We start from the raw sequence: 25,144 nt of genomic DNA on the forward strand, positions 1-25,144 counted from the left end.
TTGCATTTGTCATTTTACTGCCCCTTCACTCCTTTGGAGAGGTCCTTTTGGAGCTCTTCACAGTCTCTTTTTAATGACCCTTACTGGTGGAAATACTCCAAAAACAACCCTAGAAGAGTGAGCATGCTCAGTAGTGAAATAATACTGGTATGGAAATGAAAAATGTAAAAAAAAAATTGTGTGTGTGTGTGTCGCTTCTTGACTTCCTTACATCTTGTACTATTTTGGAGGCAAGCAAGGTTGACTGAATAGGAGCACACCTGCTAGATGAAGAGGCTACATGGCAACATTTGATTGCAGATCCTACTAGTTATTCCTAATGTGGAATTTAGCTTTCTCTGTAGTTAAAAAAATATTGCTTGTGGTGCTACAGGTATCACACACAGAGATTTCATCTCCTCCTTACATTTTAAATATCTGAAAACTGTTGCCAAACCCTGCTGTAATCTCTCAAGATCAGCAATCCTTGCACTAATCAGCCACCAGTGGGTTCAACAGGCTGATAGTTCCTCATGGACTTGCAGGTGATCTCTTAAGCCATGGTGCAAGTAAAGTTCTTTTGAGTAGCTCTCACACACTAGAGTGTGATGGCCTGGGATTCAGGCTTGGAACCAGAGGAGTCTCAGTCAGCACCAGATCCTTTGCCTCGGGCATCATCTGAACCAAGTCTGGGGCCTGATTCTGAAGAGTCCCAGTCTGCACAGGTTCCCCTGCAACAAACACCAGCTGGGCTGAGTCAGGGGCCTGAGCCTGCCCTGGCTCCAGATGTGAGGATTACCTCATTGCCTTCAGCCAGGCAATCACTTACAGCTGCTCCACTACCGGTTTGGTCAGGGGAGGCTGAGGCGGCCCCTGGGTCTAGTAACCCACCGATGTCTCCCAAGCTGCAGAGACTAAGGTCTGAGAGAAGGAGATACCTGAGTACTTGCTGGAGGAGTGCTTGCCTCCGGGCGGAACAGGGAGGTGAGTAGCTGGGGGATCAGGACTGGCCGCTACCCCAACAAAGATAAAAGGCTGTCAGACCCCGCCCCAGGTTGCGGGAGCAACATTGCTGTATGCTAGATCCTGCCCGAGATCCTGTACCTGTCCTTGCCTGGTATCCTGCCTTGTGTCCTGCCTTGGCCCTGTCGGACTGACTCCTAGCGGAACCTTCGGATTCTGGACCAGTCCTGGACCGTGTTTCAGAGGTTACCCCCAGGCCCAGCACATAGAGCTTGGCTTTTTTCCCTTCTGAGCTGGTGGCAAAATATGATGAGCAACTCACAAAGAATGTAGGAGACTTTCTAAAACAATACTGGATGACGTGTTCGATACAAGCAGAGGCATCATATCTGGAAATTCTTTTTTATTACAAAAAAAGCGTGTGTTTAGGTATCAACAAGAGAAATTCCAAACACTGAAAAAAATAGCAATTCTGTACAATAAATCAGAATCTGTTGACAGTTCTCCAAAGTGTACAAGGATCTTTGTTATATAAAAAATATTTAAAATATAAAAAACACAAAAAATCATGTAGAAAACCCCCTCCAACACCACCAAAAGGAAGCTGTGCGTATATTATTCAGGAACGGGTGAAAACATGAATAATGCTGCTCATATGCTACTGCAGATCATGATGCTGAAGTGTGTCTCTGCGCCTCTCCAAGCTGAATACCACCAGATCACCTGCACTGGATCACAGCAATGGGCCATGTAGAGCAGCAACTTGTTCTCAACACTTCCTCACCTATTGTTGCTCCTGGCAGCTGGTATTGAGAAGCAATTGTGCCTCTGAACCCGGGAGGCTCCATACAACCATACAGATGACAATGTCCAATCCCATTTCAGAGCCATCCAAGTTACAGCCCATCACATCGCCTTGCAGCAGCAAATTTTTGTGAGTTCATTCATGCACTGCGTGAAAAAAGCGAAACACCCACCAGCCACTTATTTTGGCAGCCAAGGTGATTCACACATTACCCACATTACGCAACCGACCCCAAAGCATTCTAGGCAGCCCCTGGTAGGTTCCAGTACATTACTGGGGTGCTGTTTGTGGCTTGGTGAGTCATGCCTTATGCAGGCCTGACTGTACTGAATTAGTCTCTTCAACCCATAAGTACAAGCCCTGAAGTGGACAAGTGCATTTTTAAAAACTAGAGCAGTTCTGTAGACCTGTGCACACCCCACCAGTCCTGTCAAGTTGTTATCCAGAGCATCAGAACACTGGATTCCCTGTAATGGTCTGTTCATGAGCATGAAGACCTATGTAGAGCCTATGGGGATTTTCCAGGCAGAGCTAGCCTGAATCAGCTCACATTTTCTGCAGTGTGAACCATCAGCAGAGGTTTGGTACTTTGTTGGTTTTTCCCCCCAAATAATGTTTTTATCAAAATCATATAATGGTAAAAGTTTCATGGCTACTGCAGCAAGGCGCTGGGTTTTAACAGATACATAAAGGGAAATGGATTTAGTGCAGTTTTTCTCCCCTTTGTAAAAAAATATTTTAAAAAATATAAACACCAGGACCCTCTTGGAGTGCTTCTTTCTCCTTATCACAACATTCCTTTGTAAAAGGAGGTAGGCTGAACGAGACCTGCAGCAGACACTTTAAAAAACCTACACAATTCCTGCAGGATGTGAGAAACAGCAAAATTTTCCTCCCCCTACACCTCAGCACTGAACTCACTGTATCATTTCATCCACCCTTGGCCAGCTGATCTTAAAAACATCTAACATGAAGGATGTACTGAGCCACGACCAGTAGATTTCACACGGGCAGGTGAACAGAAATGGATTTTTTTGTCAGGGCTGCATGAAAAGATCCATTGTCTTGCACCAGTCTTTTTGCTGTTTTCTCAGTTTGCACCTTTTAAAATAAAGGCTGGTCCTTGTTGGTTTTCATTGCAGTATTCAAAAGATTACTTAGGTGCATGGTTTGACAGATCTGCCCCCCAAAGCAAGGTCAAAGCTAACTTCAGATGCTCCTTGATCTCTCTTCCATCAACAGCACATAGGTCAAAACATGCTTAGCCCCTGGTTGCTGAAGGAGGTTGGGTGCCAAGCATTCAAGGGGGTTGTCTTCAGAAAAGGCAGCACTCAAGCAACTGTCTTCCTTCAAAAAGTATCTGAGGGAGAGGGGAAGAGAGAAAAGAACATTTACACATTTACATGGTCAAAGTAATCAATTATCTTAGTAGTCCACTGATGGTATTTAGAGGTAGATCTTGCACAAGCCATATTGGAAAATTTATCATGTGGTTAACATGGTTTGTGCACACTTTTGAAATGTAGGCTGGATGTTAGCTGTCTCCTGGCTTCCTTCTGTTCTTCCCGATTGCTCTGCAAAAATGAGGGCTAGAAATTTGCTCTGAAAATATATAGAAGCTGGAATCAGCCAGAAGCCCTTGCTGCTTTGAGTATTGTCAGTTGGCCAAGTGTCTCCCCTTCCTGGCTCTAGGATGATAGTTAAATAAAAAGCCAGTTCTGCTCATTTCATAGTTTCACTGTATAGCCTTGCAGCAAATTATGGCACTGCCTAACTTTCAGAAACACGAATTACATAGGGTTGCCATACACCCAGAATTTCCCAGGCATAGCTGGAATAATGCAATCACAAGCAGTGTCTAGGCAGAAATTGGCAAAATGTCTGGGAAAATTGGAATGTATGGCAAAACTTTTAAAAGCTCAACAACAACACCCCCCAACATGTGCTCAACAACTTGTCCAGATTTTCACTTTCAATATGGCAACCCTATAAGAAGTGGGCCAAGAAGAGAGTCCATTAAGACGCCATTTTCTGGGACCAGCCTGGCCATAGAGCTCCAGCTTCATTTACCTTTATCGCCTTCTGAATGCAATGGGAACTTCTCGATGGGGGATGAGGATTCCCAAGTGCAGCGTTTCCACCGGCTTGTCATCGGTCGCTACAATCTGATACTTCCGTATAAGCTGCAACACAAAGACAGACGGAATCAAACCCGGGCTGCTCAAACTCACCCTAGTGAGCACCTGTGGGAAGGAACTCATCCCAACTTGTAACTAAGGTTAGTCTGAACCTACTCACAATGACAAGGCTATGATCCATACCAAGTTTAACATGGCAGGCTAACCCCTCGCTGTGATGTCCAATATGACTGACAAGTGAGCAGCCCCTCCCACCTGTTCACATGGCCCAGGGGAGGGGGGGGTACCTAACAGTTTCACCCACTTCTTTTATAGGGGTGTATTCAATGCTTGAGAGCCTTGAGAGTCCCATGGACTGCAAGAAGATCAAACCTCTCCATTCTTAAGGAAATCAGCCCTGAGTGCTCACTGGAAGGACAGATCCTGAAGCTGAAGCTCCAATACTTTGGCCACCTCATGAGAAGAGAAGACTCCCTGGAAAAGACCCTGATGTTGGGAAACATTGAGGACACAAGGAGAAGGGGACGACAGAGGACGAGATGGTTGGACAGTGTTCTCGAAGCTGCCAGCATGAGTTTGACCAAACTGCGGGAGGTGGTAGAGGACAGGGGTGCCTGGTGTGCTCTGGTCCATGGGGTCACGAAGAGTCGGACACGACTAAACAACAACAACAACATTCAATGCTAATTGCACACGACTTACTTAGGTCTGATAATTTCAATGGGTTTACTCCATGTGAAACTTAGCAGGATACAACCAATAGGATTTGATGTATGGAACACACCTTAGGGTCTTGTGATGAAGGCTGGGGCATAGGTAAATTTTTACGTACTCAGCCACACACACACACACACACACACACACACACACACACACTGTGACTGCTATTTGAAGGAGGGTGAGAAGATGTAATTGCAAACATCTTACCCAACAGAGAGCTAATTGAAGCTGTAGCTCTGCCAGGCGGCGTCCGATGCACATTCTTTTCCCAATCCCAAACGGAACATGAGCAAAAGGATTTATGTTCTTCTGGAGCCAACGCTCTGGCTTAAATTGAGTCCAGTCGTTGAAGTATTCTTCGTTGCATCCCAGAGAATGGCTGTTGATCATCAACACCGTCTGTAAACATGGAAAACAGCATGGGGCGAGCGAGAGAGGGGAGTGAAGGTCAGCCGGGTGCAGTTTTTCTAAAGACAGAACATCAAGCCTTGTTGCTAATGGAAAAAAGAGCTGCAGGAAAAAGCTGTTTTCTCTGACAGAACCATGATGTCGCATCAAAGGCTGTTGCGCTTCCAAGGCAAGCGAGAAAAGCATGGAGCAACAGCCAGGAGACGTTAAAATCTTTTTCTAAGAGGCTCCAAACAAACTTCAAGTTGGGATTTATTTCCAGGCAGGGGTTTCAAAACGGAAGAAAGCAGATGAAGCCTTAATCTTTTCAGTGAAATTGCCTTCAGAGCCAATTCAGAGTAGAAAATAGATAATATTCTCTTGCCTGTGAGTGTTTTAAAGGCTAAGCGTGCTTTTTTAAAAAAACCAAGCAAACAAGGTGCAATGTGAGCAAAGCTTGGTTTGATCCGGATGTCATCAGGCTTCTGTCTGCACCCAAATTTTCAACCCATACCTTTAATAGTGGAACAGCCAGTAATTCAACAGGTGCTGTTTCTGCTGCAGATTTTCATATTGGGGGGGGGGGGGAGCTGCACTGAAGGCTCATCCAGACTTGAGCTTGCCCTGTGCTTAGAAAGCATGGGTCCAAGCGGTTGCCCCACGGCTTTCCCTCAGAAAACCTGCTCTTTAAGTGATAAATTGAGCAAACGTAAATCCAGAGAAAACTCGATTGCTGTTGGCTCTGATTCAGCGGAAAAGATTGGATTTCCTTGGGGGAAAGCGGTGAGGCAGGTCTGGATGAGCATTTTTGCCTGTCAGTATTAAAGGCATAAGAGCTATGTCAGAAGAAAATGTGCGAAGCCTGGAGAGGGTGTGTTTTCCAGGCAAGCTTGATCTCAGGAACCTCTTTCATAAATGAAGGCAAACTGACCTGCACTGCAAAGCAACATGTCAAGCCAGCTAGACACACTCTGTTTCCCCCTGTACATCTCACGTTGTCGCAATAATTGATTACACCTTACGGTGCTCAAATTCCATTGGAGTGACTTAACTGTACACTCCAAAAAGTAGCTCCTTCAAGAGTACGATGTGTTAGAAAAGTGACTTTGCAGCTGCAATTCTACACTCATACCATGCCCAGTGCTTTTACGATTAGTAATAAAAATAATAAACTTTTATTATAGGGTTGTGAATGCATCTGAAGTTAATTTTGCTGCTGGAAAATGCGACTCACCCCTTTAGGAAGAGCGTAGTCTCCAAGGACCATTTCTTGGTCCAGGGTCCGAGTGGTAAACGGCACAGACGGAGTTAACCTACAGCAAAAAAAATTAAGCACCTTTTTTTACTACAATTACAAGACAGATCTACCAGGAGCCAGATGATGACATCCTGGTAAGAATCCTGAGAACTGTAGTTTGTTAAGGGTGCTCCTAACAACTCTCAGCGCCCTTCACAAACTACAGTTCCCAAGATTCTTTAGGGGAAGTCATAACTGTTCAAAATGCTTAACTTTTTAATTTTTTGGTTTTACACAATTTTATACATTTAAACGTTAACCATTTCAAACACTGAAATAAAAGGGTCTTTTGAACCTTCGGACCTCCTTCCCTCCCTCCATGGATTCCATATTTAAGATTTAATTTTCGCATCTTATACCATTATACATCTGTTATATATCCATGGTTACCAGAGTTAATTCCACATTACAAGTGTCATTACATCCCTGCCAATGGTTTTAACTGTTTACAGTGGTCTTTTAAATAAATTCACTCCAGTCTTTAAAAAATACTTGATCTTCCTGGTTTCTGATCTTCCCTGTCAGTTTCGCCTGTTCAAAATGCTTTAAATGAGTGTAGCCAAAGAAAAGAGAGACTGTTTATTTTCATACTAGGCAGGGAAATTTACCTCATAGATTCTTTCAGGCACGCCTTTAAATAGGGCATCTTCTTCAGATGTTCAGCATTTGGGTTCTCTTCAGCCGAGACCACAGCCTGTATTTCCTCGAGTAGCTTTGCCTGGACATGAGGGTTGCAGGAGATGTTGTAGAGAGCCCAGAGTAGACTGTTGGCTGTCTGTGAAATGGTAAGAGACACTGACTGAGCTCACTCAGGACTGCTACGTTAACATGAGTAAGGAGCTGCTGCTACAACAACAACAACATCATGAAGCCTTTCACAATGGGAGAATATTTATATGTATTATCTGCAGCTGGCTTCTTTACGTTTCAAAACTGAGCTCTGCTCTAGCCTAGGAGACCTGCGGGCATAGGACGGTATATAATTATTATTATTATTATTATTATTATTATTATTATTATTATTATGCAGACCACCTGGATTCTTAGTACAGTGGAACCTTGGTTCTTGAACTTAATCCATGCTGGAAGTCTGTTCGACTCCTGAAACCATTAAAAAACCAAGGCGCAGCTTCCGATTGGCTGCAGGAAATTCCTGCACTCAATCGGAATCCACGTTTGATGTTTGGCTTCCAAAAAATGTCTGCAAACTGGAGCACTTACTTCTGGGTTTGCGACGTTCGGGAGCCGATTTGTTAGGCAACTAAGCCATTTGAGAACCAAGGTACCACTGTAGTACAAAAGGCATTTAGAAACATCAGGAGAGGAATGAGATATCAGTGACGCACTACAGTGGTACCTCGGGTTACAGACACTTCAGGTTACAGACGCTGCTAACCCAGAAATAGTACCTCAGAACTTTGCTACAGGATGAGAACAGAAATCGTGTGGCAGTGGCATGGCAGGCACCATTAGCTAAAGTGGTACCTCAGGTTAAGAACAGTTTCAGGTTAAGAATGGACCTCCGGAACGAATTAAGTTCTTAACCCGAGGTACCACTGTATTGGTGCTGGAGAAGACTCTTGAGAGTCCCATGGACTGCAAGAAGATCAAACCTATCCATTCTGAAGGAAATCAGCCCTGAGTGCTCACTGGAAGGACAGATTGTGAAGCTGAGGCTCCAAGACTTTGGCCACCTCATGAGAAGAGAAGACTCCCTGGAAAAGACCCTGATGTTGGGAAAGATGGAGGGCACAAGGAGAAGGGGACAGCAGAGGACGAGATGGTTGGACACTGTTCTCGAAGCTACCAGCATGAGTTTGACCAAACTGTGGGAGGCAGTGGAAGACAGGAGTGCTTGGTGTGCTCTGGTCCATGGGGTCAGGAAGAGTCGGAGATGACTAAATGACTAAACAACAACAACCACTGTATATGTTACCTAACCAACTCTTGTCTCCCATGACCATTGGCAATGCCACCTGAGGCTGATGGAAGCTGCAGTACCAGAAACTGAAGGGCCACGGGTTCTCCATCCCTGCATTAGGCCTTCTATATTTAGATTTTTGAAAAGTTGCATCAGAAACAACTTGGCACAATCCAGGGGAGACTTAGCAGATGTTAAGGCATTGATCAGGGAAGGAACAGGATTGCAACCTATTAAATAGCAATGATGGTGATGATAATTAGTAAGAACAAGAAGGGAGGAAATCAAATGAGGAAAATGGGTCACAGGAAAGAGGAGGCTATCATCTTTTTAGCTGGGTGACCGTTAAGAGGATCCTTGCCACGAATGCAGAGAAGCAAGCTAGGATTTACCGTTTCAACTCCAGCAATCTGGAGTTCCGTGATGGCAGCATATAGCTCCTTCTTTGAAAGCTGACTCCCAAAGTAAATGTCACAGAGGAAATCCTCGCTGGGGTTGGCAGAGTGTTTCTGCAGCCTGCTGTCAATAGAGCATTTCACTGCGGGCGGGAAGAGAGGAAGTACTGAGCAAACAAAAGCAATGCTTATAGGCCTCAAAAGTTGCAATGTTCCTCCGTTTCAGAAATTCCTTGCACACAGAAAACTAGGAGTCGAGGACAATCGTTGAAACCTAGTCCTGCTAGTTTTCTTTGTGCAGGCTTTTATTGTATTGTATTATAGAGAGGGTCATTCAAACATGCTAGCCACTGCCTGAAGCTTTAAATACTGCACCTCCCACTCTGTTTGCAAAAGGGAGCAAGGGGAAGAATTTTAGATATGGGAAAACCAGATTCAACTCTCTGCTTTGATCTTAGGCAGGCCACTCTCTCATAGCTTAACCAACCTCACAGGGCCATTGTTGTGAGGCTACAGAAATGCTACCCTGAGCTCCTTCAGAGGAAGCTTGCAGCACACACTTACGAAATGCCTGAAGAACAGAGGTTTTGACAGAAGAGAGCCAAGCAATCTGAAGTTGCTTTACGCACTGGTCTATTCTATCAGAGCTTTTGAGGCTTCCGTGGTGAACTCGAGCGACCCAATTAGCTAGGGATGGGCAGAAGATAGGCCTATTTTAGATCAGCAAAGGATCCCAGGCTCCCAGCAATGGGAGCCACAAAATAACGCCCTCCTCGCCATCTTAATTGATACCACCAAAATAAGGAATGTTTCATACCCAGGAGTGATTTTGTGTGTGGAAGGACTGTGAGATCTACTCAGTTCTAGTACTGAAAAAACACAAATTCCTGGGCTCAGCATTCATTACTTTGAGTATATTTCTTTTGCATCTGGCTCCAATTGGTAGATCGCATGGTTCTTGCAAAGAAGAAATTAGATCCCTCAAGCCTGATATCTCCCCATAACCAATTTCAGTTTCATATTTTATAGTGGGCATATATAACAACAACAACAACAACAACAACAACAACAACACCACAATTTTATTTATATCCTGCCCTCCCCAGCCGAAGCCGGTCTCAGAGCGGCTAACAACAATAAAATGATACACATTCTAAAATCATTTCATTATAAAATTAATTAATTTAGCAAGAAGCTAAACAGCCACTCTGGCAAGCCAGGCTTTTTTTGGGGGGGGGTAGGAGGGAATGCACTAAACCCAGACCAGGGACACCTGGCTTTAATTATTGGTTCAGCCATGGAGCTTAATGGGGAAGCTTGGGCAAATTACTATATTTTAGTCTGACCAACTTCACAGGGTTGTTGTGAAAAATAACACATGCTAACTCCAGATATGCTGCCATGTGCTCCGCAGAGGAGACTTCAAATGTATATCAAGAGTAATTGATAAATTAACTTTCAGGTCAAGTGCAGTACAGTTGCTAAATTATAAGATGCAAAGCTTATTTCACAAGATACCGCCACTGCCTCAAGGTGTGTTCAGGTACCTGTCTTAAAGATATTGTCCCATGCCTTTGTGTGAGCCTGCCAAACTTTAGTATTCAGGCTTTTGTGGAGCTCAACGGGGGTCACCATCATCTTCCCAAATGTACTCATCATCTGCAAAATGGCAACGAAGAGATGAACTGCATTATTAAAATGAAACAAAATGTGCACTAAAACAAAGAAGAGCAGGAATCAAACCGGTGATTGCAGCAGAGAAGAGAACGGCTTTGAAAGAGGATGTGACAAGTTCATGGACAAGGCTGTCAATGCCTACTAGTCATGGTACTGGATGGTCTGCCTTCACTGTTGGAGATAGTATGCCTTGGAATACCAATTGCTGGGAATTGCAAGTGAGCAGAGCACACCCAGGTCCTGCTTTAAGTGTTTCCTAGGCATCTGGTTAAGAGCCCTGCTGAAATAGCCTGGAAGATCATCTGGTCTAGCTTCCTGTTTTTGGTGGCCAGCCAAATGTCCACAGGAAGCCTAAAAGCTGGACCCCTGGGTGCAACAGCACTCTCCCACTTGCAATTCCCAGCAGCCAGCATTCAGAGACATATACTGCCTCTAACAGAGGAGGCAGAACATAGCCATCCTACTGAGCACCAAGTACTATTTCTGTGCAATGCATAGGAAGGCTGGGTCAATAGAATTCCTGCAGCTCCTGAGCATCTTTACTCATGCTCCTTCTAGATATAAAAGACCCTTTACTCAATCGTGCATTCCTATGAGTGGTCCATTCATGCCAAAAATTACTTAAGAAAACCACTATTTTCTAGAGACCATCACAACTACAATGTCAGTGGTAGAGCATGTTTTGCATGCAGAGTTTCCATAATTTCCAGGCAGGGGTAGGAAAATACTCCCGTCCAAAACCCTGGAGATCTGCTTTCAGTCGGTCTATACAGTGGTACCGCCAGTTGTGGACAGGATCCATTCCGGAGGTCCGGTCGGATCCCAAGCAACCTGAGGGCCGCTTCTGCGCATGCATGTGGGGTGAAACCCGGTAAAATACATCCCGAAGTGTACATAACCAGAGGGTTATGTAAACAGAGGTTCGACTGTACCAGCATCCCCCAACCTTGATGGACCAAGACTGCACTCCTTACCTGACCTCCACTTGGCTGAGTTTCCACAGCGGAGGGGAAAGGGGAGGGGCATGGTGACATGCAAATGGGCTGGCAGGAGTGCTGGATTGGCTCCACCAGCGCATTTGCATCCCACTGACCTGGTGAGAGTTGAAGCACAAAGGACACTAGATTGGGAGAGGGCTAGCATAGACTATTCAGAGTTATGTGTACCACCACTACATCAGGTAACTTCCTACATTGCTGTCCATCAAATGGCTAAAATGTTCAGCTTGTCATTTTTTTCATACCGTTTTTACAGCCTTGATAAAGTTCAGGCCTTCATCTCCAGTGTCCTGCTGCAGGAGCCCAAATCTCTTCCCGTACAATACCAGACAAATACCTATCATAGAAAAGAAAGCCGTTAGGATCGATGCACTGCCATCAGGGCATCTTATAGCAGAAGCAAAAGAAAAAAGAGCCTCACAAATCCTTGTCTGAAGATAACTTACATCCTTATATATAACTGAAGAAGGGGTGCGAAGGGAAAGCCCATAGAAACGAGAGGTATAGACAAGCAAATTGCACATACAAAGTTCATTTTGTTTGGGGATGAGGAACAAAGAGTTAAGCCACACTCTGCACTATGGTTTATTTCAGATGCAATGCCAAACCATCATTTGACATTACACACCCAGCCAGAACTCAAGCTCATGTGCTCTTCCTTCCTCCAACATAGTGATTATTTCCCTAGTTTGCTGTGAACACTAGGGGGGGGGGAGGGATCAAATGAACCTGCTCATGTGTTCAACATGACTAGGGTAGCAGTGTGGGAATGTTCAGGAAGGCAAGAGAGGATATATTGTTTATTAATATCCTTCCTAACTTGCGTTAGCAAGTTCCTTTACTTAGCGGAGTGCATTCCCCTTTACGCAGCGTAGCAGATAGCTGGTTGCAGGCTTGAGCAGGCCTCTCACTATCATACAATTCAGTATTGAATTGTATGTTCCTGGTAAGTTCCCTTCTTATCTTTAAATAAGATGCCACAATCTTATTTAAAGTAACAAAAAGAAGTTTACTTGCATCAGGCCGAGCACAGTGTGATCCTTGAAGGCTTAAAGCAGGCATAGGCAAACTCGGCCCTCCAGATGTTTTGAGACTACAATTCCCATCATCCCTGACCACTGGTCCAGGGATGATGGAAGTTGTAGTCCCAAAACATCTGGAGGGCCGAGTTTGCCTATGCCTGGCTTAAAGTTACAAATATGTACATTTGGATCTACCCCATATCTACCCCATATGGTGGGATAATCCCAGTGACTGCAGACTATCGGTCACTGCAGTTCACATGACAAAAGAAAGATGGAAAAGAGGAAGAGTGGCAGCATGCCTTGTCCTTTTGTTACCTGGACAGGTAAGGTCATGCCCACCTCTAGTCACATGCATAAGGAAGTATGTCACAGTCAGGAGTAAACAGGAAGTTTTCGACTGACTGGACCAAACATTCCCCCGCATGTCCACTCTAGGAAAACAATGAATATTGTGCTTGACTGCTACTTATGAATCACATCCCACAAGCAGGAATGCACCTACAAGCCATGCCCCCTGCCCTGCCCACCCCAGCAGGTGCCTGGGGGGGGGGGTCCTATTTGCATGGAAGAAGACTGCATGCATACACCTGAGTTGGATGTGGATTGGCGTGGGGGTGGGGGGAGAAAACAACCACCCCAGGCTGAGAAGTAGAAGGGAAACTTACTTTCAAATGACCATTTGTTCAGTTCAGAATACAAATCTTCTATTTCTCCATTCTTGTTACAAAGGGTGTCTATCCGATGCATAAAATCATCTAGAACCTAAAAAGGGAATTAAATGTGGAATATTGGTGAAAAGCAAAATATGAACAGGTCACTATTTTTACAAACACTCTTTTGCAATGCACAGACATGCGCGCGCACACACACATACACATGTTCCATAGTCCAGGAATGTGTTATTTCCCGCCCCCCTTCTAAGCTGAAAATAAAGCCCCACAGATAAGACTTATAAAAAATCCATTTTGTTAGTACTGATAGGTTTGTAGACCACAAGAATTCTTTGTTCTTGTATCATTAGTCAACTCACAAATGATGGGCAAATGATTAATGCATCTTTGTTGTGATTTGTTTGCAAGAGCAGGTAAAGAATCTTCCAAGTGTAAAGTCTCAACTAACTCATGTTAACTTGTTTATAATATTGTTAACACAGCAAAAAGAAGAAAAGAAACAAAGGAAGCCACATATAGGTGGAGGGAAGTCAAGATTTATGTCTGTATGTTTATTTTTTTTTTTTTTATAAATTTTTTATTGCGTTTCTTTCCATAGTTTTATAGGTTACAAACAAATAACATAATTGCAAGAAACAAATTTTCCCTTTTTTTTTAACAACAAAAACAAACAAAAACAACTTGGACTTCCCCACCCCTTCCGATTCTGCGTTATTTAAATTAACAATGTCAGCATTTTGTTACCTTATTTCATGCCTTATTGTAACTTTCAAATGTTATGTACCCAGATTCGATATATTGTATCTCAGTTTCAATGCCTTTAAAAATAAACATAACATGTTCGATTCAAATTGTCTCCTTTTCTCTTTTATCACTTATTTTACAATTTACTTAATCATAATTGCTAAAGCATAACTTTTCCTAATCATGCACTATCTTAAGATTCATACAGCTTGTAGTATTTTTGCAAATAGTCTTTAAATTTTTTCCAGTCCTCCTCAATTGTGTCTTTGTCCAGATCTCGGATTCTGCCGGTCAGTTCAGCTATCTCCATGTAGTCCATCAACTGCTTCTGCCATTCCTCCAGCGTGGGCAAATCTTGTGTCTTCCAGCTCTTAGCAATGAGTATTCTTGCTGCTGTGCTTGCATACATAAACAAGGTTCTGTCTTTCTTTGGCATTTTCTGGTCTACCATGCCCAGCAGGAAGGCCTCTGGTTTCTTGGGAAAGGTATACCTAAATACCTTTTTCAATTCATTATAAATCATTTCCCAGAAGGTCTTCACTTTTGGGCAGGTCCACCAGAGATGGAAGAAAGTCCCCTCTGCTTCCTTACACTTCCAACATTTATTGTCAGACAGGTGATGTATCTTAGCTAACTTGACTGGGGTCATGTACCACCGGTATATCATTTTCATAATGTTTTCCTTCAAGGCACTGCATGCCGTGAATTTCATTCCGGTGTTCCATAACCTCTCCCAGTCTTCAAACATAATATTATGTCCAACATCCTGTGCCCATTTTATCATAGCAGATTTAACTAACTCGTCCTGTGTGTTCCACATAAGCAGCAAGTTATACATTCTAGATAGAATCTTGGTCTTTGGTTCTAACAATTCTGTCTCTAGTTTCGATTTCTCCTCCTGGAAACCAACTTTTTTATCCATTTTAAAAACCTCTTGCATTTGAGCATAATGTAACCAATCTCGCACCTTGTTTTTTAGTTTATCCTGGCTCTGCAACTTCCAACTGTCTCCAATTTTTTCAATTAATTCCCAATATTTCGGCCAGTAGGCCTCCATATTGGGTCTTTTTTGAGCCTTGGCCTCCACCGGTGACAGCCACCTCGGTGTTTTACTCTCTAATAAGTCTTTATATTTCGTCCAGACTGCAAAAATTGCTTTTCTGACAATGTGGCTTTTAAACAATTTGTGAACTTTAACCTTGTCATACCATAGGTATGCGTGCCAGCCAAAGGCATTATCAAAACCTTCCAGATCTAGGACATCGGTGTTTTCTAGCAAAAGCCAATCTTTCAACCAGCAGAAGGCTGCAGCTTCATAATACAACCTCAAATCCGGCAGGGCAAACCCCCCTCTTTCTTTTGAGTCTGTTAATATTTTATACTTTATTCGGGGCTTTTTGCCCTGCCAGACAAACCTAGATATATCCTTCTGCCATTTTCCAAAACATTCCACTCTGTCCACGATCTGTAGGGTTTGAAACAAAAATAACATTTTCGGCAACACATTCATTTTTATTGCTGCAATCCTTCCCAACAAGGAAAGTTTCAATCTTGACCAAATTTCTAAATCCTTCTTAACTTCCGACCAACATTTTTCATAGTTGTCCTTAAATAAATTCAAATTTTTGGAAGACAAATTGATCCCTAGGTACTTCACTTTTTTTACCACATTCAGTTCTGTTTCTCTCTGAAACCCCTCTGTTTCTGTAGGTGTCAAATTCTTGGTCAAAACCTTGGTTTTTTGTTTGTTCAACTTAAATCCCGCCACCCGACCAAACTCAGATATAAGTTCAAGAGCTCTTTTTGTACTGGATTCTGGCTCCTGCAGTGTCAAAACTAGATCATCTGCAAAAGCTTTCAATTTATATTGTTTCACTCCGACCTCTATCCCTTGTACCAACCGGTCCTTCCTTATCATATTCAATAGCACCTCCAGGACTGAAATGAATAAAAGAGGGGATAGAGGGCACCCTTGCCGTGTCCCTTTTTCAATTTTAAACTCCTCCGTCACCACATTGTTCACTATTAATTTAGCCTTTTGCTCTGAATAAATTGCTCGTAACCCATTTTCAAACCCCCGCCCCACTCCCATCCCTTCCAAGTTTTTCTTCATGAACCTCCAAGATATATTGTCAAATGCTTTCTCCGCATCAATAAAGATTAACACCGCCCTTGTGTTCATGTTGGTTTGTAAAAGTTCCAAAATATCAATGATGTTTCTGGTATTCTCATATAAATGTCTACCAGGGAGAAAGCCTGCTTGGTCTTTGTGAATTACCTCATTTAAAACTTTTTTAAGTCTACTTGCCAAAATGTCTGCAAAAATTTTGTAATCCACATTCAGGAGTGAGATGGGGCGGTAGTTCTTGAGCTGAGTCTTTTCAGATTCTGTCTTAGGTATCAATGTGATGAAGGCTTCTTTCCACGTTTCTGGTGCCCTCTTCCCATCCAAAATCTGGTTGCATACCTCCAACAAAGGTTGTATCAAATAATCCTTCAAAGTCTTGTAGTATTTGGAGGTAAGCCCATCCGGGCCTGGAGATTTGCCTAGTTGCATGTTCTGAATGGCACCTTCAATTTCCTGAGTAGTTATTATAGAGTTCAAGATTGATCTTTTATCCTGAGTTATTTTTGATAGTCCATTTATCTTTAAAAATTGATCTATCTCAGATTCTTTCTGAGGCCCCTGTGTATAGAGTTCTTTGAAATATCTGTGGAAGCACTTCCTAATTTCTTCTGGTTTCTGTACCATCCTTCCTTCAATCTCTAGATTTGTTATCGTATTTAGCTTTTGTCTTTTTTTCAGCTGCCAGGCTAGCAGCTTTCCACATTTGTTTGCTGATTCAAAAGATCTTTGCTTCATCTGTTTTATTTTCCATTCAATCTCCTGGTTAATCAATTTTGAATATTCTGCTTGATGGAATTTAATTTCTCTCAGCAGCTCCTTTGACTTTGGCTTGGTTCTCAATTTTTCCTCTCCCTGGTGTATTTTCTCCAATATTTTATCTTTCTTTCCATTCCAGAGCTTCTTCTTAATTGTATTCTGTTGTATCAGAAACCCTCTCATAACCGCTTTGCTTGCGTCCCAGATTGTTCTTTTTTCTACTGTAGTGTTCAGATTTATCTCAAAGTAGTCCTTTAGTGTTTTTTGGGCCTTTTTCACAATCTCTTGATCTCTTAGTAGTGTGTCATTCATTCTCCATCTGAAGGAACCGGGTTGAGTTAGTCTGAGTTCTATTTTCAGAGCGTTGTGGTCGGAGCATGTTTTTGGGCAGATTTCCACCTTTTTAGTCTTGGGTGCCAGCCCCCTGGAGGTCCAGATTTGGTCGATCCTTGACCAGGACAGGTGGGCCTCAGAGAAGAAAGTGCCTTCTTTACCTAGGGGGTTCTTTGTCCTCCATATATCAATCAAATCCAGATTGTCAGTCATTTCAAAAAAAGTTTTAGGCAGTCTGCCGTCTGATGTTAAATTTTGGTTGTAAGACTTATCCATATGAGTAGACACCACTCCATTCATGTCTCCCATCATTATGATGTTAGCATAGTCCAGATAGTCCAGCAAAGTCTCATGCAGCTTCTTGAAAAATTCCGATTTCCCATCATTTGGAGCATAAATTCCTAATAACAATATTTTTTCTCCTTGAGTCTGAATTTCAATTGCCAAAATTCTTCCATGTTCATCTTTAAATAGAAATTTAGGTGTCAGGCTCTCCTTAGCGTAGATCACCACTCCTCTTTTCTTCACCTTATCAGAAGAGATAAACTCTTGGCCTAGTCTTTTGTTAACCAAAACTTTCCTGTGGAGCCTGGTTACATGGGTTTCTTGTAAACAAATAATGTCCAATTGCTCTTTCTTCAATATATGAAATAGCCTCCTTCTTTTCTCCGGGGAATTTCCGCCATTTATATTCCAACTTAGTAGCTGCAGAGACATCCTGAACTATTCTGTTACACCTAGAGCGGTGTGTCTTCTTTTTCCTCTGGTTCCGAGGGTATAGGCGTCCCTCCGCCTGCTGGCAGAATGGGTCCTGGTTTAGGTAGAGGCCAATGGGCTGCTGCTTCTTTTTGGAGATCTTCTCCGTGGTCGTGCTGGAACTTTTGTAGGTCCTCTGGCGTTCTTATTTTAACCTTCTTCTGTTTGTAAGTAAATGATAGTCCTTGTGGAAACTCCCACCTATAAGGAATTGTGTTGAGTCTCAACAGCTTGGCCAATTCTGAATAGGTGGCTCTCAAATCCAGTAACTGTTTAGGGATGTCTCGGTAAATTTCCACCCTTTTCTCTTGTATCTCAATTGAGTTATTAAAATGTAGGCCTAATATTTTGTCTCTCTCTTCTCTTGATCTCAAAGCTATTAAGCAGTCTCTTGATCTATCTTTTCTTCCCAATCTTCCCAATCGAAAAGCCGATACTATTTTAAAATCACTATCTTCTTTTAGGCCCCAAAACTTTGAAAACTCTGTTGTCAGAAATCCAATCAAGTCTTCTTGTTCAATTTCTGGCACCGCCCTCAGCCTGAGGTTAGTCTGGCGATTTTTCAATTCCACCAAGGAAAGGTAGGTTTGTTGGTCCCCTATCTGTTTGTGCAGAGGCTTGACTTCTGCTTTAACTTCCTCAACCTCTTTTTTAGCTGCTGTTGCAATTTGAACGGCTTCCCCTGCCAATTTACGATTCTCTTCTGTTGCTCCTTGCAATTTTTCAATTGCTTGGGTATGTTGGGAAACCTGGTCTGTCAGTTTTTGGATCGAGGATGTAGCTTGGTCAATTTTTATTGATTGATTATCAATTTTTTGGTTTAATGCTGATAATTGTTCCAAGACTTGTTTCAGTACTGCCTCTGATCCTCCTGATGCCATATCTTCCTCCTCAGATTTTTCAGGCTTTTCACTTTCTACTTTTTGTGTTGCAAGCACGGCTGGAACTGATAGTCTGCGTCCCTGAGTTAAAGTTGTTTGCAAGAGCTGTGCCTGCTTTTTCGCTTTTTCTTTTTCCTTAGCTTCCTTAGCTTTGGCTGCTCTTGTCTTTCCTGTGCCACTCATCAGTCAATGTTCAAGGTCAAATATTGTAATCCCATGGGAAAGACAAGCCCAAATTTAAAAACAGTCTGGAGAGAGAAGGTAAACAGAAAAAACTTTTCCCAGGCCTTTGTTATCCCAATATCCTCTAGGGGGAGTGCCACCAAAATTTAGTAAGAAGAAGGTAACTTTTCCGCCATTAAAGTCCCTTTTGTTCCATTTTTGAAGACAATTTTAAAAACAAGTTAGTTCCAAAACACTAAGAAGAAAATCCTGCAGAGCACTTTAAAACACTTAACAAAGTTCCAACAAGGTGCCTGCAATTGTATCCACTCAAGCTAAGTAAGCTCAAAAGTTGCACTTCAGTACAAAAGTATCTGGAAGTTTGTTACAGTTCCGCAGTTAAGCAACTTCACCCGGCCACCCAAAGATTTGGGGTTAGAGTCTTCCCTCACCCCTTGGGAGACCGCTCCAAGTCAGTTTTTAAGCTATATTTTTAGCTGTATTTTTAGCTGTATTTTTTCTTTAAAGATAGAATTCAAGTGTGCACGAAAGTCCCACTTTAAAGCCTTAAGGCTTCTCTGTTCACAGCGCTTTCCGCTCTTTGAACGGTCTGCTTTGATCTTGAAAGCAGTGCCGGAAGACGGACTTCCTCTTTCTCGTCTCCCGGTTTCAGCCGAATTTCTTCAAATTATTTTAGCAAATCTTAAATCCTTACTCACGGGTTTGCAGTTTTCAGGCTGGTAATTTTGGAAGAAAGGTCAGCGCTCATCCGTGACAGCCGCGCGGCTTCGCCTCCGCAGAAAGAGCGATGAACTCACAGCACCGCTCCCCCTCCTTCACTCCGGAGCCCCTTACGGGGTCCCTTCTGCGAATTTGGGGTCGCTCCAGGTGCCCGCCGAGTCCCACGGCCACGAACTCACTCTGTCCGTGGTTTATCTTGATGGGTTGCCGCTGCGCCGTAGCGAAACAACCCTTTTCTGCGGTGCCCCTCTTCAGAGCTCGAAGAGGTCCGCCATCACGGTTTCGCGCCGCCTCCGGAAGTTATGTCTGTATGTTTAGTTTGTATGTTTGTTTTCTTTTTTGTAATCTAAGTTGAGAGGTGTATGTATATGTATAATAAGTTTGTTTAGTGTCCTGGTTTGTGTTTGTAAGTATTGCATTTATCAATAAAAGTTTTTTAAAAGTTAATTTGTTTGTGCCCTGGGTGGGCAAATAAACTGGGATTTAATGAGTCCTGCAAAATCATAGGTGCACATCTACAGAGAAAAGGGGGATTTCTCTGGCAGCCTCCAAATTGGAGTCAATGGGTGATATTCAACTAAGTATTAATCAGAGTAGACCCAAGGGAATTAATAAACATGGCTATGTCAGGTTCACTAATTTCAATAGGTAAAACTTAGTTGAATATTGCCCAGTCAGTTCAGTGCTGCTCCCATCATGAGCACCAACAACTTCAGTTGCCTTGTGCTGGAAAAAAAATCAAGTGAGACTGGAAGGGTCCAATGAACACTGGATTCTATAGACTGGCAAACAAAATCTCATTACTTGGCAACCAACATTTGTCTGATTACCTGAATCCATTCACAACCAATACCAAAGGCAGAGATGGACGCATAACTTGTGGAGCTGATTAACTGCAGAGCCATCCATTGATCAAAATCAAGTGTATAGTCCTTCCTAGACTCAACCATTGGAACTGAAAGTGGGGGATTGCATTTTGCACGCATTACTCCATATAAAAGCTCACCCTGAATATAGAAACTTGGCACATCAGGGAGAAAGTTCTATCTGATATACTAGGTTTTTACATGCAGGGATTTATGTGTGTGAATGAATTGAGATTTTTGCAGGGATTGTTTCTTAACTCCCTCTTCTAAATGAGTCCATTCACAAACAAGGTAGCTCAAAATATTCAATTACATCTGTGCCTGAATGAGACCCAAACTGGATTTCATGATGCTTTACAGTTTAATCCTATGCATGTCTACAGAGAAGTAAGCCTTACAGTGTTCAGTGGCTATTGAATCAAAGCCTTAACAACTTAGAAGACAAAATTAAGCATGTTGTTGTTTAGTCGTTTAGTCGTGTCCGACTCTTCGTGACCCCATGGACCAGAACACGCCAGGCACCCCTGTCCTCCACTACCTCCCGCAGTTTGGTCAAACCCATGCTGGTAACCTCGAAAACACTATCCAACCATCTTGTCCTCTGTCGCCCCCTTCTCCTTGTGCCCTCCATCTTTCCCAGCATCAGTGTCTTCTCCAGGGAGTCTTCTCTTCTCATGAGGTGGCCAAAGTACTGGAGCCTCAGCTTCACGATCTGTCCTTCCAGTGAGCACTCAGGGCTGATTTCCTTAAGAATGGATGCGTTTGATCTTCTTGCAGTCCATGGGACTCTCAAGAGTCTTCTCCAGCACCATAATTCAAAAGCATCAATTCTTCGGCGATCAGCCTTCTTTATGGTCCAGCTCTCACTTCCATACATCACTATACATGGATCACTGCCTTGCCGTGGCGAAGGGGCTTGAAGAACTCAGAGAAGCTATGAACTACGCCAAGCAGGGCACACAAGATGAACAGGTCATAGTGGAGAGTTTGGACCAAACGTGATCCACCTGGAGGAGGAACCGGCAAACCACTCCAGTATCCTTGCCAAGAAAACTCCATGGACAAATACAACAGGCATATAAAATTAAGCATAAGTCCTTATAAATACCTCATTGATTTTGGTGTCCAGCTTCATAATTTCTGTGGGCTTCATTAATTTCTTCTGAAATGCACTTCTTACTCGCTGCCAGTCTTTCCCTTCTCTGTGTGAATGAAAAAGAGAAAGAAGTTAAAAGAGACCCTCATTTACACATGTCTACTATACTAGATTCCAGACACGCTGCAAATGCTGACATTTCCTACTTAAGTTAGCACTGTGTGTGGATTAATGCAAAATGTCAGAAAATGCTGATGGCTAAAATCTAAAAGCAGTATATTAGCTGGATGTGCTTTGAGCAAATACTAGGTTTGAGCAATTTACAGATAAATGCTAATATATGCCAAGGAAGGTTAGAAAATGCCTAAGATGAATCTGACAGTGTAAAAAATGGCCTTATGCTTAAAAGCATCACTTCCTGGGTAGTTTTCAAAAGTGATGCTCAAAATCAGTTTTACAGAATGTTCCCCACATTCTCTATTCCCCATCTGATTTGAAAGATGGTGGCATTAGCAAGATAGTGCATTTTATCTCAAAGTGCTTCACCTGCCATACCTAATTCCCCCCCCCATATTTTTTTCTGCTGAGGGGAAACATATTAAAGCAGAGAAAATAACACAGACCCTTCTCCCAGTCCCAGAGCTGTGACCAGACTGGTTGATTTTCCTAAAGCTTGCTATTATTAATTATTATTATTATTAAAAAGCATTTTAGAGAGGAGTCAGATATCTCCCAGCATAACATACAGCTTGATGCTGACAGTGCACCAGATTGTACACAGAAGATGCTCTGAAATGGCTTATGCTGAACTATTTTCACAATATGAATGTAAAACCTCCATAGGCCAGAATGGACATTTAGTTTCTGTGGACAACCTTCTATTCAACAACATTCACATACGGCACAAATAGCTGAGGAGAGGTACAGAAGTTTTTGGGTTTTTTAATCAAACGCAAAAAACCAATCAAGCAAATTAAAGGAGTTGCTTGATTCGGTCTTGATCAATGCGGCTTTCCCCCAACTAAATTTATAAGCACGAGAAAACCATCCTGTTCTTAACATCACTTGGAACTCCGTGCCAAGCCACTAGAATCATAGGAAGTTTTGTGATGCTTAGTGATTTCAGCAGGATGCTGTGAGCGCCTTCCTTCATTGCCCACTGGCTCTGCCCCCAGCTATGCATGCCACTCACTATCCTAACTCCTAACTCACAGGATAAGCAGACCATAGCCCTCTTTACGGTAGTCCCGGTAGGCTTTCCAAGGCTTGATCTCAAGGCGCTGTGGGTAGGCACTCTCTTTTCTGTAGAGGGCCTCGAGCAAGCAGGGCGCACCGATGTGCACCGAATCGAAAGCACCGAGTTTCATGCGGAAGATCTTGCCAAACTTGCGGTGGTAATCGGCCTGCAGCCAAAGGAAAAAAGGAAAGGGAGGGTAAAGAGGAGAGCCACTGTGTATCCAAGTTGCACATACAAGTGTGAGCTTACAGAGATTCACCCCAGGTGACAATGTGAGTAGAAGATAAAGCACCTGCAACCCAGCATTACTCCCCTCTAGAATAAGGCTACCAGATTTTTTTCAATGAATCCAGGGACACTTTTCAACTTCAACGGATTTTGTATGGGGACTGATTTGTAAATCCAGGGACTGTCCCTGGAAATGGGGACGTCTGGCAACTTTACTCTAGAACAGCAACTGGTCCCAAGCCACATGTTTTGTATCCCTGGTCTTATCCATCAAGGGACGCTTCCAGATTACAGCTATTTTCAGGCAGGATTCAACCACACACTGGCAACTTCAGGTCTGGTGCAACCAATCAGTTTCCCCCAAAGGATAAGGAAAGGGATGAGCGACTGCACTGGAAATTGTGGGGGAACACAATTTCACGCAATATATTTGACACACACACACACACACACACACACCATGCAAACAAATAATAATGAACGCTCAACAAGCAAGTAGTCTGGAAGCACCCTAGGTCAAGGCTTCCCAGCTATGCCACTGGAGACCCAAGTTTTTACTCCAGATGGCCAGGACTACACTTGTGGCTTCCTCTGCTGGAGCACTGAGTTATGGGGCTGCCTTGGGCTGTGCCAAAAGGATTTCGAACCCAATGCATCCCACAGGTGGTTTGTGCCATAGGACCTGTAAAGATTGGTGGTGGAGGCTCGCAGAAGTTACTCACCAGCGTCTCGTGCTGTCTCTTGAGGCCCCCTTTCCAGAGGATGTCCAAGAGGCTGCCCATCAGAGGCCACTTGGTGGGGCCAGGCAGCGCGGAAAGCGCGTGGGGCGCCTGCCTGGGGCAGACGGGGATCTCCTCCTTGGGCTGCAAGGCGCACACCGACGAGGTGGGCAGCAGCTGCTGCTGCTGCGGAGGGGCGGGCGCGCTGCCAGGGCCTCGCCGCTTCACGAGGGAGCCCAGCAGCGGGGCTCGCTTTAAGGGGGCGCTCATGATGCCCGGAATGGTCCGAGGGAGGGAGCCTGAGGGAATCGAGCTCGCCGCACGTGGATCGAGACGCACACGACCACGTCGGGGTCTCTCTCTCCAGCGGAGGGATCTAACCTGAGCTCCGGCGCTCGGTGGGATTTGGCCACAGGCTGGATCTAACCTTAAAAGCCGCGCGCAGCAGGAAGCCGGTAAAACTTCGCATGCAACAAGTTGAATTTAAATGCAGGTGGTGAGGAAAAAAGAGAGGCGGGCTCCTAGCCCGACGGGGTAGCAGCACTAGGAGGGTCGTGCAGGAAAGTGCCGACCCCGCTAACAGCCGCGCGCTTTAAGCCACAGGATCGCACTGCGCAACGATGCGGAGATCTGCGCAGAAGCCGAGAAAGGGTAGAGGAGAGTTTCCCCCGGCGCAAACTAGCCTCGGGGGAGGACTTCGCGATCGGCCGTCGGGGCTGTGGTTGTGGCGGGCTGCTTGCTCTCAAGAGATCTGGTTTCAAGAGATCTAACTCCATGCAAGAGGGAAAAACTAGAGAGACAGACAAAGAAATAACCACTAAACGCGAAGGGATACCGTATTGCGCGCCGGCTCCAGGTGTTAGAAGGTCCCATCGACGGCTGGGAGCGCGGCTTTTATAAACCTCCGGGGCTGGACGCCGGACTCTCCTCCGGGGCCAATGGAAAGGGAGGGGAGGAGAGCAGGCGCGGGGAGGGGCCGGCTGCGGCGGGCGGCCCTCGGGGGAGCCGCGGCGGGGCTGGCGGGTTGCGGGGCGGATCAGGTGACTTTCCGGGCGAAATCCCGACCCACCCGCTCTCGCCTCCCTCCCGCGCGGTGGATGCAGGACGAAGGCAGCTGGGGAAGCCTCTCCGCGAGGCTAAAACGGCTCGGGATGCCCTCGGCGAGATCCTTGTCTTTCGACACCTTCCCCACCCCACCCCCTTCCCCACTATCCCGGCCTTCTTGCCCAGAGTTTTCCCTTCGTTTTGTCCGAGCCTCCGATCTTTGCGCCAACAACTGAAACTAGCGTGCGCTACTAGGACGGCCCTAGGCTCAGGAGTAAGTCCCATTGAGTTCAGTTGGACTTACTCTCAGGTAAGTAGGCGTAGGATTGCACCGTCAGTTCCAGAGCCAGGTAGAAATTGGGAGGCGAGGATGTTCTCTTGGCGCGCCAGCTAAAAAAAAAAAAAAAAAAAAAGCGAAAGAGGAGTCCGAATGGAGTTTGCAGATGTCACGGAGTAACCTGTGGCGTCGCATCGCGC

At 44.2% G+C, this 25,144-nt stretch overlaps 1 protein-coding gene across 1 annotated transcript; it reads right to left on the reverse strand.

Moving 5' to 3' along the window:
- Positions 1–1,330: 1,330 nt before the first annotated feature.
- On the reverse strand, positions 1,331–24,478 carry CYP24A1 (cytochrome P450 family 24 subfamily A member 1). The gene is made up of 12 exons (XM_028735238.2): positions 23,627–24,478; positions 22,652–22,842; positions 21,452–21,545; positions 12,971–13,067; positions 11,526–11,617; positions 10,153–10,264; positions 8,603–8,748; positions 6,898–7,064; positions 6,227–6,305; positions 4,813–5,004; positions 3,818–3,930; positions 1,331–3,107 (listed from the first exon to the last, which is right to left on the reverse strand). The coding sequence occupies exons 1-11, from the start codon at positions 23,891–23,893 to the stop codon at positions 3,820–3,822; spliced, it is 1,548 nt and encodes a 515-aa protein (XP_028591071.2). The 5' UTR covers positions 23,894–24,478; the 3' UTR covers positions 1,331–3,107; positions 3,818–3,819.
- Between the last annotated feature and the right edge of the window lie 666 nt (positions 24,479–25,144).

This window comes from Podarcis muralis, chromosome 5 (assembly GCF_964188315.1).
Source record: "Podarcis muralis chromosome 5, rPodMur119.hap1.1, whole genome shotgun sequence".
In the NCBI taxonomy this organism is placed as follows: Eukaryota; Metazoa; Chordata; class Lepidosauria; order Squamata; family Lacertidae; genus Podarcis; species Podarcis muralis.

Excerpts from the sequence above, each read along its gene's own strand:
- CYP24A1 (XM_028735238.2), bottom strand. The coding sequence starts at position 23,893 with ATGAGCGCCCCCTTAAAGCGAGCCCCGCTGCTGGGCTCCCTCGTGAAG. Across the intron at positions 21,546-22,651 it reads GGCTATGGTCTGCTTATCCT|AGAAGGGAAAGACTGGCAGC; the intron begins GTGAGTTAGGAG and ends TCATTCACACAG. Across the intron at positions 3,931-4,812 it reads TTCAATTAGCTCTCTGTTGG|CTTATACGGAAGTATCAGAT; the intron begins GTAAGATGTTTG and ends TTTGTGTTGCAG.